At 40.9% G+C, this 16,475-nt stretch overlaps 8 protein-coding genes and 1 long non-coding RNA gene across 9 annotated transcripts; 5 read left to right on the plus strand and 4 right to left on the minus strand.

The window, feature by feature from the left end:
- The first annotated feature begins 76 nt into the window (after positions 1 to 76).
- On the plus strand, positions 77 to 2,574 carry LOC124336996 (copine-8-like). The gene is made up of 6 exons (XM_046790991.1): positions 77 to 346; positions 407 to 1,091; positions 1,167 to 1,284; positions 1,360 to 1,584; positions 1,648 to 1,826; positions 1,905 to 2,574. The coding sequence occupies exons 1-6, from the start codon at positions 270 to 272 to the stop codon at positions 2,202 to 2,204; spliced, it is 1,584 nt and encodes a 527-aa protein (XP_046646947.1). The 5' UTR covers positions 77 to 269; the 3' UTR covers positions 2,205 to 2,574.
- Positions 2,575 to 3,168: 594 nt separating this feature from the next.
- On the minus strand, positions 3,169 to 3,741 carry LOC124337212 (histone H3). The gene has a single exon (XM_046791314.1). It carries the CDS (start codon positions 3,698 to 3,700, stop codon positions 3,290 to 3,292), a length of 411 nt encoding a protein of 136 aa, XP_046647270.1. The 5' UTR covers positions 3,701 to 3,741; the 3' UTR covers positions 3,169 to 3,289.
- A 240-nt stretch (positions 3,742 to 3,981) lies between these two features.
- LOC124337299 (histone H4) lies at positions 3,982 to 4,346 on the plus strand. The gene has a single exon (XM_046791405.1). It carries the CDS (start codon positions 4,001 to 4,003, stop codon positions 4,310 to 4,312), a length of 312 nt encoding a protein of 103 aa, XP_046647361.1. The 5' UTR covers positions 3,982 to 4,000; the 3' UTR covers positions 4,313 to 4,346.
- Positions 4,347 to 5,080: 734 nt separating this feature from the next.
- On the minus strand, positions 5,081 to 5,826 carry LOC124337263 (histone H2B.3). Its single transcript, XM_046791369.1, has one exon. The coding sequence runs from the start codon at positions 5,512 to 5,514 to the stop codon at positions 5,143 to 5,145; it is 372 nt and encodes a 123-aa protein (XP_046647325.1). The 5' UTR covers positions 5,515 to 5,826; the 3' UTR covers positions 5,081 to 5,142.
- Positions 5,827 to 6,314: 488 nt separating this feature from the next.
- Positions 6,315 to 8,932, plus strand: LOC124337358. Its single transcript, XR_006917254.1, has 9 exons — positions 6,315 to 6,761; positions 6,868 to 6,937; positions 7,020 to 7,129; positions 7,195 to 7,344; positions 7,389 to 7,519; positions 7,579 to 7,952; positions 8,030 to 8,127; positions 8,198 to 8,379; positions 8,444 to 8,932. It is a non-coding gene; the product is annotated as an uncharacterized LOC124337358 (long non-coding RNA).
- Positions 8,933 to 12,227: 3,295 nt separating this feature from the next.
- Positions 12,228 to 16,201, minus strand: LOC124337232 (histone H2A). The gene is made up of 3 exons (XM_046791337.1): positions 15,911 to 16,201; positions 12,991 to 13,203; positions 12,228 to 12,931 (listed from the first exon to the last, which is right to left on the minus strand). Exon 3 carries the CDS (start codon positions 12,899 to 12,901, stop codon positions 12,521 to 12,523), a length of 381 nt encoding a protein of 126 aa, XP_046647293.1. The 5' UTR covers positions 12,902 to 12,931; positions 12,991 to 13,203; positions 15,911 to 16,201; the 3' UTR covers positions 12,228 to 12,520.
- Positions 13,198 to 13,760, plus strand: LOC124337262 (histone H2B.3). The gene has a single exon (XM_046791368.1). The coding sequence runs from the start codon at positions 13,310 to 13,312 to the stop codon at positions 13,679 to 13,681; it is 372 nt and encodes a 123-aa protein (XP_046647324.1). The 5' UTR covers positions 13,198 to 13,309; the 3' UTR covers positions 13,682 to 13,760.
- Positions 14,067 to 14,813, minus strand: LOC124337309 (histone H4). Its single transcript, XM_046791416.1, has one exon. It carries the CDS (start codon positions 14,811 to 14,813, stop codon positions 14,502 to 14,504), a length of 312 nt encoding a protein of 103 aa, XP_046647372.1. The 3' UTR covers positions 14,067 to 14,501.
- LOC124337223 (histone H3) lies at positions 15,042 to 15,630 on the plus strand. Its single transcript, XM_046791327.1, has one exon. The coding sequence runs from the start codon at positions 15,114 to 15,116 to the stop codon at positions 15,522 to 15,524; it is 411 nt and encodes a 136-aa protein (XP_046647283.1). The 5' UTR covers positions 15,042 to 15,113; the 3' UTR covers positions 15,525 to 15,630.
- Positions 16,202 to 16,475: the final 274 nt, after the last annotated feature.

The raw sequence follows: 16,475 nt of genomic DNA on the forward strand, positions 1-16,475 counted from the left end.
TTTCGTGAAAGTGGGCCAGCTGTACTATAGAGTCTCTGCAATGTGCATTACGCTTTGTTGTCAGTTCGAAGTTAGTCATCGCGTCCAGTTGGTGTAGGTTTTTAAAAATTTGTTTCTTTTGTCATTCTAACATGACATTGTCACATGTTTACGTGTGAAATGCAAGATTGAAAAATTAACATTTCCGTGCTGAGATACTGTGAAATAGATAACTGCTCTAGCCACCACCCATAGCAACAACTGCAAAGCTTTATGTCGCGAAAATAAATATGTCGAACTCCAAAGCCGTATATGAAGTCTTGTTACAAGATCTTGTCGTCGAAGTTGAATTGACCCTATCAGCTAGGTAATAAAAATTCAAATTTTTCGTTAGCAAGTAAACAACTACAAATATAATTTTGTCTAGGTGTTTGTTAAACAAAGATGTACTGTCAAAGTCTGATCCTATGTGTGTGATTTACACTCAGCTTTCAAATAGCCAAACTTGGCAAGAACACGGGAGAACCGAAGTCATCAAAAACACCTTGAACCCCGAATTTGCTACTAAATTTCTCATCGGTTACCGCTTCGAAGAATTCCAGAAGCTAAAATTTAAGATCTATGATATTGATGGCACCAGTGCTATCTTGGATAATCACGATTTTTTAGGAGATACTGAATGTTCCCTTGGCCAGATTGTTTCGTCTGGAAAATTTGTGACAGAACTTCACCATCCCAATTTTAAAGGAAAAGGACAATTGTGCATTCAAGCTGAAGAAATTAGTGGTTCACCTAAAGAAGAGGTTGAATTCCAGTTCAGTGCCCAGGATCTGAAATGTGGCTTCTTTAGCAAACCTGACCCATTTTTAGTCGTCTATAAGGAGAGCAACTTAATCCACCGCACGACTTTTATCAAGAACAATCGTAATCCGCAGTGGCCAAAGTTAACTATTCCAATGCGATCGTTATGCGAGAAAAATGGCCAAGATGCGAAACTTTTACTTCAGTCCTGGAACCATAACAAGACTGGGAAACACAAACTATTGGGCGAGGTCAACGTTACAAGACAGCACATTTGTAATGCTCCTCAAACGTTCAGCCTTAACAAAAAGGTGAAACCTAAAACCTAAACCATAGGTTACTAATACTCTTATAAGTTTGGCCGTTCTGACGATTTTTCTTTCTAGGGAAAAGTCTCTGGAAAAATTCATGTAAATGAATCGGTCGTCAAACGAACATACACTTTCCTTGACTACATAATGGGGGGTACTAAATTGAATTGTACAATTGCTATTGATTTTACAGGTACTAAACGACACTTGGATTATTTGTATTCTTACCCCATTCATTTCATTCTAAACAACTCAAATGTTTTTGCAGCTTCAAATGGTAGCCCAAATACTTTAGGATCTCTTCATTACATGGGACCTTCTCCTACCCTCTATGAGCAAGCGTTGCAGTCCGTCGTTTCAATCATTCAAGATTACGACAGTGACAAACAGTTTCCTGTTTTAGGTTTCGGAGCAAAATTACCGCCCAACGGTATTCTTTCCCACGAATTTTTCGTCAACTTGACTCCTAGCCCATTTTGTGCTGGAGTAGAAGGTTAGCAATTTTTATAGAATAATAAATCAAATTTAAACAATTCTTTTTAATGATTATGCGTAGGTGTGATTGAAGCATACCGGAAATGTTTACCGGCTATTCAGTTCCATGGCCCAACAAATTTTGCTCCAGTCATTAATCACGTCGCACGTTTTTCTGCTAGTTACGCTAACGGTGATCAGTATTTCATACTGCTTATTTTGACCGACGGAGCTATATCGGATATGCACGACACCAAAGAGGTAGAAAACCAAATTAGTTAGTTTAGTTTTACCACTTTTAGTAATTAGTAATAACGATTTGATTCAACAACATTTCAGGCCATTATAGCTGCAAGTCATCTGCCAGTTTCTATTATAATAGTCGGAATAGGAAATGCAGATTTTTCTTCCATGAATGAGCTTGACAGTGATAATGGAAAATTGTCCTTAAATGGGAAATTTGCCAGTCGTGACATCGTCCAGTTTGTTCCATTTCGCGATTTTTTAAATCGATCAGATTCTCAAAATGCGTCACAGGAATTAGCTAAGGCTCTTCTCGCCGAAGTACCCGCACAACTTTTAGGTTTCATGAAATCTAAAAGTTTTACACCGAAAGGCGGAAGTAGTAATTTAATTTAATAACTATGCGTTTCTTTGGTGAATGTTTCGATTCATTCAGAAAAGTTCATTATTTTGATGAACATTTCTCAGATTTTAAATTTTTTATTTTATTAAATTTGTTGTCCGCCCTTTCTGAGTTTATTTTTCCTCCAAAATATTTATTATGTAATTCGCGTAGTTACTAGATAAGTACTATTTTCCGCATGCCGTTCTCTGCTTCCTTTCAACGCTATTTACTTGTATTTGTTGCGATTGTATTTGTTCGAGACAAAGTTGCCTACCAGCAATGCTGCTTTATTCTTCTTCCAAACATTTTCGAGGAATCAATAAAGATCGCCCAAAAGTTTTATTTAAAAAGCTTTGCCAGTGAGAAGGAATTTTACTTTTACTAACTGTCTTATTCTCAGCTATATATGTTATTCACAGTCTCTACAAATAAGTTTTTGAAGGGTCGCGCCATAAAAAATGTTGGATGAGCTTGAAATGTTGGCCACCAGGTGGCTGGTTTTGTTTACTTGGTCCTGTCGTCTGTGTTCTTGCATGGTTTCTGTTTTTAAAAATTGTTATTCTTATCTGTTTCTAGGAATATGGAAACAAATAGTAAGGGATTTGGAATGTGGTTGTGAATTTGAATAAAAGTGTTGGGATTGAAAAATAAGTGCTGAGGACCGCAAGGATAAACCGAGACTGCCAGATTTTGACTTGTTTGCAAACCAGGTTGGTTCAAAGTTTTCAGTTTCCCATGATACTAATTTGTAGTCTATACTGTTTACATGGTTTGGGCTTTACTTATTTGGGTGCAGTTCTAAAATAGGGCATGATTCAATATCTTTCCTTGTTTACCAAAATTTAGCAGTTTTCCATTGCACATTGAAACCATCGAAAAGGTTATGCTTGTGAAATTCTGGCATTTAGAAAGAAACCATGGTTAGTGATGAGTAGAGTATTCTTTATTTTAGGCCAATGCCATCAATCTTTGACGGTAAGAAAGATTTACAAGAATATTGAAATGAAAACAATGGTTGATTGGTAATCTTTTTCTTTAGTAAATGGTGGCCCTGAAAAGGGCCGATTGGTAAGTCAAAAGGGATTTTAAAAGTCGCTTAGGCACGTTCACCACGAATACGGCGAGCGAGCTGGATGTCTTTTGGCATGATGGTGACTCGCTTGGCGTGGATGGCGCACAAGTTGGTGTCTTCGAAAAGACCCACCAAGTAAGCCTCGCTGGCCTCCTGCAGGGCCATGACGGCTGAGCTCTGGAAACGCAAGTCGGTCTTGAAATCCTGGGCGATTTCTCTGACCAAGCGCTGGAATGGCAACTTGCGGATCAGAAGCTCGGTCGACTTTTGGTAGCGACGGATCTCACGAAGGGCGACGGTGCCGGGACGATAACGATGGGGTTTCTTGACTCCTCCAGTGGCCGGGGCACTTTTGCGAGCTGCTTTGGTGGCCAACTGTTTGCGGGGCGCCTTGCCACCGGTGGATTTACGAGCGGTCTGCTTGGTACGGGCCATGTCGAACGACTGAAAGTTGAGATAAGGAAACAGTGGAGGGATGATGGGTTTATATAGGGCTGAGGGGAGACGTTGAGGAATGTATGGGATCTCTTTTTCAGCAATTGGTTGTTGGGTAAAGTGGGAGGGAAGTTGAGGAATACAAAGCTTGGGCTTTGTTGACCTGAGTTGGGGTGGCTGTTGTTAAGCTCAACCAATGCGGATGGATTTCCCACCGGATCGATTGGTATATAAAGGGGCCCTGGTGCAAACATTCGACATTCAGTTTGTTGTCAAACTCGTTCTGAAACTCATTCGAAAATGACTGGTCGCGGCAAAGGAGGAAAAGGACTCGGCAAGGGAGGCGCCAAACGTCATCGCAAAGTTTTGCGTGACAACATCCAGGGAATCACCAAGCCGGCCATCCGTCGTCTTGCCCGTCGTGGTGGTGTCAAGCGAATCTCTGGTCTCATCTACGAGGAGACCCGTGGTGTGTTGAAGGTGTTCCTTGAGAACGTGATTCGTGACGCCGTCACCTACACTGAACACGCCAAGAGGAAGACGGTGACGGCCATGGACGTCGTCTACGCATTGAAACGCCAGGGCCGCACTCTGTACGGTTTCGGCGGTTAAATCTGACTTTAGTAGTCAAACTCTGATCTTTCAATCCAATCGGCCCTTTTCAGGGCCACCATTTACTTAAAGAAAAAGATTTCTCAACCACTTAAACAATATTCTTAAAGTCGACTTTCCATTAACATGAATAACAAAAACAATCCGATTTGATACAGGTCTTTGGAGCAATACGTACTAACTATTAAAGTATTAAGTAAGTGTTCGTGCATCATAGAAAATATTTTTCTAGATATTAAAGCTGGTATGAAACGCATTTCACTGTTTTCAGCCGAATAACATGAATCGGAAAATATCCAGATGCTTCTCAGATTTTACGGAGTATAATTTTTTGATACATCCTACTTTAATTTTCGTCAATTTCTGGAGTTGTGCTACTGCAAAATTATTTTGTCACTATCGGTCGATCTTCATCTGAATCACCATTTGAATGAAATGAAAACGCTGTGGCATAGATCAAAACTGTTTTGATATGTTGATTTTTTAACGCTTTCTTTCAACTTCTACTTTTAAATAAATAACAACTGTGAATCCGAAATATTTAATAACTTTTCGTCGTATCTAACGATTTGCTTAATGTAAAAGTTACTCTATTGCTACGGAGACGAATTTCGTGATCGATTTTTCTCTATTCAACGCATTGTTCCGAAATACCTTAGAAGAGCGTACTATGTCTAGATACAAAGCGTTAAGTTCCGTCATAAAAATTGGGTCGAGTTTTGGACTGGATTAGAAAAATGCCAAAAGCAGTTAATTTGTTTTCATTTCTTGAATATTTTGGTGGCCCTGAAAAGGGCCGTTTGGTTTGTAGAGAGACCAAGAGGAACAATCTACTTGGTGCTGGTGTACTTGGTGACTGCCTTGGTGCCTTCAGACACGGCGTGCTTGGCCAACTCACCGGGCAAGAGCAGACGGACGGCCGTCTGGATTTCCCGGCTGGTGATGGTCGAACGCTTGTTGTAGTGGGCAAGACGGGACGATTCTCCAGCGATGCGCTCGAAAATGTCGTTGACGAAGCTGTTCATGATGGTCATGGCTTTGGAGGAGATGCCAGTGTCGGGGTGGACCTGCTTCAAGACTTTGTAGATGTAAATGGCGTAGCTCTCCTTCCTCTTGCGCTTCTTCTTCTTGTCGCCCTTGGCGATGTTCTTCTGGGCCTTGCCGGCCTTCTTCGCAGCTTTTCCGCTAACCTTGGGGGGCATTCTGAGACTTGGAGTAAATCTGAGATTACTAGGCAAATACCAGTGACGGTTGTTAGTCTGACGAGGGTATTTATTCCATATCTTGTTCACCCTCTTTACCTGACAGAAGCAAATTCTTCCGACCCGAGGACCAATCGGGTAGCCCCAGTTTGACAGATGTTCCAATTGTTCCGTGTTCCAACGCAGAAGGAGGAGGAGCTTCTGGTAGTAAACACAATCTTCCTTGTGTTATACGAAATAATGGCGGGAATATGTTTTACATCTGCCCTTCCGATTGGTTTAAAATGGTCTCACTGTGTTCACCATCAATCCGATCCTGGTGAGTATATAAGTCTCAACATCTTTTTCAAACGTTACCATTTCGTTCCTTGATTTTAGGAACCGCGTTCACTTACTCTACATCTCAACATGTCTGGCCGTGGCAAAGGAGGCAAAGTCAAGGGAAAGTCAAAGACCCGTTCCAGCAGGGCCGGACTTCAATTCCCCGTCGGTCGTATCCACCGAATGCTCCGCAAAGGATCGTACGCTGAACGCGTCGGTGCCGGTGCGCCCGTCTACTTGGCTGCCGTCATGGAGTACTTGGCCGCTGAGGTCCTCGAGTTGGCCGGTAACGCCGCCCGTGACAACAAGAAGACCCGCATCATCCCTCGTCACTTGCAATTGGCCATCCGCAACGACGAAGAGTTGAACAAACTTCTCTCCGGGGTCACCATCGCTCAGGGTGGTGTCTTGCCCAACATCCAGGCCGTTCTCTTGCCCAAGAAGACCGACAAACCCGCCAAGGCTTAAACTTCTCCCGTCCTTAAATAAACGGCCCTTTTCAGGGCCACCAATTTATTTTGAAAAAAGAATTTGCTTAGTGCTACATTTCGTACATTTCAATTAGGTTTTGGCAATGATTACTTGCGCAAATTTTCTGATTTATCGCAAGGTGGCACTCTTGAATTGTTTTGATTCAACTTAATTCGTCTGCTGGTATTTCGTTTGTCCAACTGTGAGAGAAAAACATTTCTTATGATATTTCGATGAAATGGATGTATTTTACATGTTATTTTCGTATAAATTCATTTTTTTCTTTTCTGCAATTCTGTTCTTTTTAACTCTTCTCTTTTTTTCTGATCCACCTTGTTCAAATTCATGCAACCTTGCCCACTCCCCCTCAACTCCAGTCCAAAATATTCAAAATGGTCGCCGCCTGGATTGCTGGTGGAAGCGATTCTCATGATAATTCTTATCTCAGTGATTTGGTAATTGTTACATTTTTCGTGGATTGTTCTATGATAAGACTATTAGAGTATCTGTCTGTCTGGTATTTCATTTTTACCATAACACTTTGCGACCAACTTGAAAAAGAAATTGGATGGCTGTAAAGTGTAAAGAAGAGTTTACTTCATATGAGATATTTTTGGTCTTTATTCTTAAGGTTGGGTTAGTTAAACTTTAAATTTTTTAATAGATGACACACTTTTTAGATTCTCATTTCATTCTTGACTCAATATTTTCAGGTAATATCTTCAACTTAAGGTTTCGTGTGTCATGGGTGCTTGTGACAATAAAGATGAAATTGTCCAATTCAAGCTGTGTCTTACAAAACTAAGGAAATTCTATTTGCAAGGTAGTTGTTTTTTATTAACATTTATTTTTATTAGTGTGATATTTAAGATGGTAATGCATAATTAGGTAGAAAACCTTTCTGACAAAACATGGTTTTCCAGTTGTTGCTGGATGGATTGTTTTCGGGTTAGTTCCCATGTCTAAAGACAAATCCTAGCCCACAACTCACCAAGAGGATCCTTTCGACATATTTATGTCGATCCTTTGTATGCAGAGGTACTGTGCAATGTTTATTAATTATTTTTCAATTTCCATTGTAGAGTTCAACCTACAGACGGGACGGCCAGTTTGCATGTCCTTCACGCTTGAAGGGAACATATCGTGTAAAACTGTCTATGCGGTGTTGTAGAGGTTGGGTGAGAATGAAACGTGTTGCATCATTATCAAGCAGGTATTCTATAGCCGCGCGGCTCAGCCATTTGGTATTCATTTTGATATTGGTTTTTGTAGACCCATCCCCAACAACGTCAACCTGCAGTTAAGGAAAGGCCAGTTTGTATGTCGTTCACTTTCAAAGGTCACGGAGATCATTACGTAAAACTGTCAATGCGGTGGTGTAGAGGTTGGGTGAGAACGGGAAGTGTTTGCTTCATTTTCAAGCAGGTAAAATAGCCGCAAGGCTTAAGAGAGGGGTCAGGGTGAGAAAAAGTAGTATAAAAGGAGAGAGAAAAGGCCAAAAAAATCAGTAGTACGTACTGTCAGTCATTCCAACAAGTTGACTTAGCGCTCAGTCAATTTCCATCCAATAGACCCATAATGCTGTCAAAACCTAAAACTCATGTTTCATGCTCACATATAGTGGAATACAAATCTGCCGAGTTAAGGTATTTTCCCATTACTACTAACAGTCCATTACAATTCAGATTTTCATGTAACAGGTATTCTTGTTCATGAACCATAGGACTTTTCTGAATCTCGCAATTTTGGTGGTGTAACCTGCAACATAAAGTTTGCTGTGATGGCTGTTTCTACTTCTGTAGCATCCCAGCTGAGAGATAGGTAGAGTTTTATTTTTCACTGGTAAATTTGTAAATAAAGTAGAGAATATCCTTGTCCCATTGCTACTTAGAGTTTCAGTGACATGAAGAGTGTGAAGTGAAACACCTATCACCATGCTACTGGAACACATTATGATACTTTCTTTAGCATCAGGAAATTTATCTATACATGAGGAATAAGACTGTATGTTCCTGTGATTTCCATTTTTACTTTTTTTTCATCATGAAAATTGAAGTGTGCTTCTTAGAAAAGGTAAAGATTGATATGCTTTATTCTTTGTTGTATTTTTATTAATGTAAAACATTTTATTTTACAGAGCACACAGTTTCTTTATGGAATCGTGTGGTCCTGGCACGGAGATTCTTGTGCCAATGCTGACCTTTGTCCATGACGGAAGAGGGACTTCCATCAACGTTCTTCTCCATCCTTATCTTCGCGACTCACGCTCATCTAACTTCACTGCTTCTAAACACAATTTGTTTTACTTCACTGGCGAGTTTCTGGACCATTTCAGTGATCGCTTCCGTCCGCTGTTACGCACCTGTAGTCACTCACCAAGGGATTATGCCCAGGTACCCAACAATTGACTGATTTCCGTAGGTTATCTACTAATAGTCTAGTTGCGTTAGACTCTGTCTGTGTAATAGTTTTCAAAATCAGACCCTTCTTACGCGCCAACGAAGTTTTACTTGGACGTTTCTTTTTTCTAACGCTAGATGGCTTTTTGATCATTTGCAGCTGTCATAACAGTCATTTTCAGTTACTTTGCACGTCTATTTAAACATTTATTGGCAGTTATTTTGTTGAAATATTTAGTAATAACTGACGATTACTATTCCTGCAACAAAGCTCACTTGTAAAATTTTCGATAATTGCTCTTTTTTTTCTACTTCCGGTTTGCTCATTTCAGTCAGTAGTTCAGTAAATATTCATTCGAGAAGCAAAAGAACCACATATTCGTGATCCTCGTCAAATTTGTGGTAAAGTTCATGTTATATTTTTTACGTACGCGTACTTCCGGTTTCGAAAATTTTCCTGAATATAGTTCAGGAAAATTCTCGATTTTGGCCAAATTTTGGATTTCGTTTAAATCACATCAAATCGACCCCAAATTTCATGGAGATCACGAATATGTGGTTTAATTTGACGACAGCTCAATGGTTGAGGCGCTGTGGTTACTTCCGGTCTACTTCCGGATTTTTTTTTTTAAGACTAGCATGTGAGCTTTGTTCTGTGAACAGTTCTCAATATTGTTAGGTAGATTTTAAGCAATTTAAAGCGCGCCTTTAAAGTTTTGAGCAAAAAAACCAGAACAATGAGCCTATATGTATTATGTGACTATTATGTTACTTTAATTGGCATGTCACTCAATAAGAATTGTTTTCTCTTTATTCTATTCAGGTAATGAGAGGAAACGTCGAGAAGATGGACACTAAAACGTCGCCGGTATCTCCAAAATGTCAGCGTGGATCATCATTTGTTGTTGGTAATATGTTTGTGTTAGTGTTAGTTAACCCGTTGTCTGCCACGCCTTTGTTTTCCCCTAGCTCCTTAGCACGGGCCGCGCTGTTCGGTCTCGTGGTTTACAAGCCGCGGGGCGGAGAGTCGCCAAGCCCAAAATTTGCCGCAAGGCGCCTGTTTCAGGCAATGCACTATAGTTCCCCCTTTTCAGCACGGACTTGTCAGCAATGGCAAGTCCCACTTGGTCATGGATCTTTCGGACGTGGCGCGTAGATTAGTAGAGAGCAACCTACGGGTTGTATGGCGTGGCAGTTAATGGGTTAACTTAAGTGTATGTATGTATTTGATTGTAAAATGTGGAGGAATTATGGGAGGAGGTGGGACAATATAACATAATTCTTTTTATAAGTTTTTTGTTCATTGTTTCTAATTTATACCAAGTTTTGTTGATGATTGTATCAATATATTTCTCTCAATTTCAAAGTCTTTCATTTTTACAAAAGTCAGCCACTTTCCTATTACTTATAAGATTTGATAAAATCTACAGTTACAAGTGTCTTTCGTAACTAATCCTTGAAATATCATCGTCGAACCACAAGAACATGTCCGTATGAATAAGACAGTAGACACCTCTAAAACATAAAATAAACAATTCACAATTCAGCATACCAGTCTTGAAGAAATCCAACACCAATAGACAACTGACGTAAAGTTGACAAACAGTAACTAACTTAATTATTACAAAAGAATTACCCGTATTAAAACTTTAATTTTCTCTTTTAAGATCAATAATTAATTCCCAGTGACCAATGACCATGAAATAACCGACAAATATAAATAACCTGACATTCTAGTATTTAGAAATTTCCATGTAGAAAATTGCGGAATCGTAGTTTGTGGTGTAGTACTCCGCTGCCTTGGTGGTGTAGTACTCCGCTGCCTTGGTGGTGTAGTACTCCGCTGCCTTGGTGGTGTAACTCATGACAGAATTATACTTTTAGGCTTCGGTGTAGTAGTTCGGAACATCACAGGTTGTGGTGTAATACTCAGCGGCCTTGGTAGTGTAGTATCCGGTTGTTGCGCACGTTGTTGTTGTGTTAGACGGCGGCGTTGCGGTTTGGTATCAACCATACCCACGAAACATCGGTACACCAGTGGTCGACCCAACCATCAAGGATACAACAACCAACAGCAGCACGACGCCATAGTTGACTAGACGGTACATAATTTGAACATTAATTTTCAATAATAACCGACAAATTAACAAACAGAAAAAATAATAAAGTGAAAACTGATACAAAACTCTATGTAAAAACAAAATAAAATTTACCATTTGGTTGCGAACTGGTATTACGTTGGAGAATGCAGTTCGTGACAAATAATATACATCAGTTGTTGCAGTGTCAGAGATGCTCACTCAACTGATTTTTTTGGCCTTTTCTCTCTCCTTTTATACTACTTTTTCTCACCCTGACCCCTCTCTTAAGCCTTGCGGCTATTTTACCTGCTTGAAAATGAAGCAAACACTTCCCGTTCTCACCCAACCTCTACACCACCGCATTGACAGTTTTACGTAATGATCTCCGTGACCTTTGAAAGTGAACGACATACAAACTGGCCTTTCCTTAACTGCAGGTTGACGTTGTTGGGGATGGGTCTACAAAAACCAATATCAAAATGAATACCAAATGGCTGAGCCGCGCGGCTATAGAATACCTGCTTGATAATGATGCAACACGTTTCATTCTCACCCAACCTCTACAACACCGCATAGACAGTTTTACACGATATGTTCCCTTCAAGCGTGAAGGACATGCAAACTGGCCGTCCCGTCTGTAGGTTGAACTCTACAATGGAAATTGAAAAATAATTAATAAACATTGCACAGTACCTCTGCATACAAAGGATCGACATAAATATGTCGAAAGGATCCTCTTGGTGAGTTGTGGGCTAGGATTTGTCTTTAGACATGGGAACTAACCCGAAAACAATCCATCCAGCAACAACTGGAAAACCATGTTTTGTCAGAAAGGTTTTCTACCTAATTATGCATTACCATCTTAAATATCACACTAATAAAAATAAATGTTAATAAAAAACAACTACCTTGCAAATAGAATTTCCTTAGTTTTGTAAGACACAGCTTGAATTGGACAATTTCATCTTTATTGTCACAAGCACCCATGACACACGAAACCTTAAGTTGAAGATATTACCTGAAAATATTGAGTCAAGAATGAAATGAGAATCTAAAAAGTGTGTCATCTATTAAAAAATTTAAAGTTTAACTAACCCAACCTTAAGAATAAAGACCAAAAATATCTCATATGAAGTAAACTCTTCTTTACACTTTACAGCCATCCAATTTCTTTTTCAAGTTGGTCGCAAAGTGTTATGGTAAAAATGAAATACCAGACAGACAGATACTCTAATAGTCTTATCATAGAACAATCCACGAAAAATGTAACAATTACCAAATCACTGAGATAAGAATTATCATGAGAATCGCTTCCACCAGCAATCCAGGCGGCGACCATTTTGAATATTTTGGACTGGAGTTGAGGGGGAGTGGGCAAGGTTGCATGAATTTGAACAAGGTGGATCAGAAAAAAAGAGAAGAGTTAAAAAGAACAGAATTGCAGAAAAGAAAAAAATGAATTTATACGAAAATAACATGTAAAATACATCCATTTCATCGAAATATCATAAGAAATGTTTTTCTCTCACAGTTGGACAAACGAAATACCAGCAGACGAATTAAGTTGAATCAAAACAATTCAAGAGTGCCACCTTGCGATAAATCAGAAAATTTGCGCAAGTAATCATTGCCAAAACCTAATTGAAATGTACGAAATGTAGCACTAAGCAAATTCTTTTTTCAAAATAAATTGGTGGCCCTGAAAAGGGCCGTTTATTTAAGGACGGGAGAAGTTTAAGCCTTGGCGGGTTTGTCGGTCTTCTTGGGCAAGAGAACGGCCTGGATGTTGGGCAAGACACCACCCTGAGCGATGGTGACCCCGGAGAGAAGTTTGTTCAACTCTTCGTCGTTGCGGATGGCCAATTGCAAGTGACGAGGGATGATGCGGGTCTTCTTGTTGTCACGGGCGGCGTTACCGGCCAACTCGAGGACCTCAGCGGCCAAGTACTCCATGACGGCAGCCAAGTAGACGGGCGCACCGGCACCGACGCGTTCAGCGTACGATCCTTTGCGGAGCATTCGGTGGATACGACCGACGGGGAATTGAAGTCCGGCCCTGCTGGAACGGGTCTTTGACTTTCCCTTGACTTTGCCTCCTTTGCCACGGCCAGACATGTTGAGATGTAGAGTAAGTGAACGCGGTTCCTAAAATCAAGGAACGAAATGGTAACGTTTGAAAAAGATGTTGAGACTTATATACTCACCAGGATCGGATTGATGGTGAACACAGTGAGACCATTTTAAACCAATCGGAAGGGCAGATGTAAAACATATTCCCGCCATTATTTCGTATAACACAAGGAAGATTGTGTTTACTACCAGAAGCTCCTCCTCCTTCTGCGTTGGAACACGGAACAATTGGAACATCTGTCAAACTGGGGCTACCCGATTGGTCCTCGGGTCGGAAGAATTTGCTTCTGTCAGGTAAAGAGGGTGAACAAGATATGGAATAAATACCCTCGTCAGACTAACAACCGTCACTGGTATTTGCCTAGTAATCTCAGATTTACTCCAAGTCTCAGAATGCCCCCCAAGGTTAGCGGAAAAGCTGCGAAGAAGGCCGGCAAGGCCCAGAAGAACATCGCCAAGGGCGACAAGAAGAAGAAGCGCAAGAGGAAGGAGAGCTACGCCATTTACATCTACAAAGTCTTGAAGCAGGTCCACCCCGACACTGGCATCTCCTCCAAAGCCATGACCATCATGAACAGCTTCGTCAACGACATTTTCGAGCGCATCGCTGGAGAATCGTCCCGTCTTGCCCACTACAACAAGCGTTCGACCATCACCAGCCGGGAAATCCAGACGGCCGTCCGTCTGCTCTTGCCCGGTGAGTTGGCCAAGCACGCCGTGTCTGAAGGCACCAAGGCAGTCACCAAGTACACCAGCACCAAGTAGATTGTTCCTCTTGGTCTCTCTACAAACCAAACGGCCCTTTTCAGGGCCACCAAAATATTCAAGAAATGAAAACAATTAACTGCTTTTGGCATTTTTCTAATCCAGTCCAAAACTCGACCCAATTTTTATGACGGAACTTAACGCTTTGTATCTAGACATAGTACGCTCTTCTAAGGTATTTCGGAACAATGCGTTGAATAGAGAAAAATCGATCACGAAATTCGTCTCCGTAGCAATAGAGTAACTTTTACATTAAGCAAATTGTTAGATACGACGAAATATTTTGGATTCACAGTTTTTATTCATTTTTAAAAAAGTAGAAGTTGAAAGAAAGCGTTAAAAAATCAACATATCATAACAGTTTTGATCTATGCCATAACGTTTTCATTTCATTCAAATGGTGATTCAGATGAAGATCGACCGATAGTGACGAAATAATTTTGCAGTAGCTAAGAACAACTCCAGAAATTGACGAAAATTAAAGTAGGATGTATCGAAAAATTATACTCCGTAAAATCTGAGAAGCATCTGGATATTTTCCGATTCATGTTATTCGGCTGAAAACAGTGAAATACGTTTCATACCAGCTTTAATATCTAGAAAAATAGTTTCTATGATGCACGAACACTTACTTAATAGTTAGTACGTATTGCTCCAACGACCTGTATCAAATCGGATTGTTTTTGTTATTCTTGTTAATAGAAAGTCAACTTTAAGAATATGGTTTAAGTGGTTGAGAAATCTTTTTCTTTAAGTAAATGGTGGCCCTGAAAAGGGCCGATTGGATTGAAAGATCAGAGTTTGACTACTAAAGTCAGATTTAACCGCCGAAACCGTACAGAGTGCGGCCCTGGCGTTTCAATGCGTAGACGACGTCCATGGCCGTCACCGTCTTCCTCTTGGCGTGTTCAGTGTAGGTGACGGCGTCACGAATCACGTTCTCAAGGAACACCTTCAACACACCACGGGTCTCCTCGTAGATGAGACCAGAGATTCGCTTGACACCACCACGACGGGCAAGACGACGGATGGCCGGCTTGGTAATTCCCTGGATGTTGTCACGCAAAACTTTGCGATGACGTTTGGCGCCTCCCTTGCCGAGTCCTTTTCCTCCTTTGCCGCGACCAGTCATTTTCGAATGAGTTTCAGAACGAGTTTGACAACAAACTGAATGTCGAATGTTTGCACCAGGGCCCCTTTATATACCAATCGATCCGGTGGGAAATCCATCCGCATTGGTTGAGCTTAACAACAGCCACCCCAACTCAGGTCAACAAAGCCCAAGCTTTGTATTCCTCAACTTCCCTCCCACTTTACCCAACAACCAATTGCTGAAAAAGAGATCCCATACATTCCTCAACGTCTCCCCTCAGCCCTATATAAACCCATCATCCCTCCACTGTTTCCTTATCTCAACTTTCAGTCGTTCGACATGGCCCGTACCAAGCAGACCGCTCGTAAATCCACCGGTGGCAAGGCGCCCCGCAAACAGTTGGCCACCAAAGCAGCTCGCAAAAGTGCCCCGGCCACTGGAGGAGTCAAGAAACCCCATCGTTATCGTCCCGGCACCGTCGCCCTTCGTGAGATCCGTCGCTACCAAAAGTCGACCGAGCTTCTGATCCGCAAGTTGCCATTCCAGCGCTTGGTCAGAGAAATCGCCCAGGATTTCAAGACCGACTTGCGTTTCCAGAGCTCAGCCGTCATGGCCCTGCAGGAGGCCAGCGAGGCTTACTTGGTGGGTCTTTTCGAAGACACCAACTTGTGCGCCATCCACGCCAAGCGAGTCACCATCATGCCAAAAGACATCCAGCTCGCTCGCCGTATTCGTGGTGAACGTGCCTAAGCGACTTTTAAAATCCCTTTTGACTTACCAATCGGCCCTTTTCAGGGCCACCATTTACTAAAGAAAAAAATTACCAATCAACCATTGTTTTCATTTCAATATTCTTGTAAATCTTTCTTACCGTCAAAGATTGATGGCAATGGCCTAAAATAAAGAATACTCTACTCATCACTAACCACGGTTTCTTTCTAAATGCCAGAATTTCACAAGCATAACCTTTTCGATGGTTTCAATGTGCAATGGAAAACTGCTAAATTTTGGTAAACAAGGAAAGATATTGAATCATGCCCTATTTTAGAACTGCACCCAAATAAGTAAAGCCCAAACCATGTAAACAGTATAGACTACAAATTAGTATCATGGGAAACTGAAAACTTTGAACCAACCTGGTTTGCAAACAAGTCAAAATCTGGCAGTCTCGGTTTATCCTTGCGGTCCTCAGCACTTATTTTTCAATCCCAACACTTTTATTCAAATTCACAACCACATTCCAAATCCCTTACTAATTGTTTCCATATTCCTAGAAACAGATAAGAATAACAATTTTTAAAAACAGAAACCATGCAAGAACACAGACGACAGGACCAAGTAAACAAAACCAGCCACCTGGTGGCCAACATTTCAAGCTCATCCAACATTTTTTATGGCGCGACCCTTCAAAAACCTATTTGTAGAGACTGTGGAGTGTGGATTGCTCTCTCCGCTTTTACGAAGGGAAGCAAACGAAAACAAATTGGTATGGGTATTAGAGAGATTTGAAGGATAAGAGCTTTGAAATATAATATCTGAGAGTAGACCCCATTTAGCTCAGTACCTTTTTATTGATTCAGAACTTATTGGGACAACCTGTTTCAATTGTAAGTTGGCGATTCGTCACTTATCACCAATAAAGCTGTTATATACGACTACTGTAATCGATCGATATTCTTTTAGATGAATTTAAACTACCAT

Source organism: Daphnia pulicaria, chromosome 4 (genome assembly GCF_021234035.1).
Source record: "Daphnia pulicaria isolate SC F1-1A chromosome 4, SC_F0-13Bv2, whole genome shotgun sequence".
Lineage (NCBI taxonomy): Eukaryota > Metazoa > Arthropoda > Branchiopoda > Diplostraca > Daphniidae > Daphnia > Daphnia pulicaria.

Coding starts and splice junctions, on each gene's coding strand:
- LOC124336996 (XM_046790991.1), top strand. CDS start 270: ATGTCGAACTCCAAAGCCGTATATGAAGTCTTGTTACAAGATCTTGTC. Junction 347..406: donor GAATTGACCCTATCAGCTAG/GTAATAAAAATT, acceptor AATTTTGTCTAG/GTGTTTGTTAAACAAAGATG. Junction 1,092..1,166: donor CGTTCAGCCTTAACAAAAAG/GTGAAACCTAAA, acceptor TTTTCTTTCTAG/GGAAAAGTCTCTGGAAAAAT.
- LOC124337223 (XM_046791327.1), top strand. CDS start 15,114: ATGGCCCGTACCAAGCAGACCGCTCGTAAATCCACCGGTGGCAAGGCG.
- LOC124337299 (XM_046791405.1), top strand. CDS start 4,001: ATGACTGGTCGCGGCAAAGGAGGAAAAGGACTCGGCAAGGGAGGCGCC.
- LOC124337263 (XM_046791369.1), bottom strand. CDS start 5,514: ATGCCCCCCAAGGTTAGCGGAAAAGCTGCGAAGAAGGCCGGCAAGGCC.
- LOC124337232 (XM_046791337.1), bottom strand. CDS start 12,901: ATGTCTGGCCGTGGCAAAGGAGGCAAAGTCAAGGGAAAGTCAAAGACC.
- LOC124337309 (XM_046791416.1), bottom strand. CDS start 14,813: ATGACTGGTCGCGGCAAAGGAGGAAAAGGACTCGGCAAGGGAGGCGCC.
- LOC124337262 (XM_046791368.1), top strand. CDS start 13,310: ATGCCCCCCAAGGTTAGCGGAAAAGCTGCGAAGAAGGCCGGCAAGGCC.
- LOC124337212 (XM_046791314.1), bottom strand. CDS start 3,700: ATGGCCCGTACCAAGCAGACCGCTCGTAAATCCACCGGTGGCAAGGCG.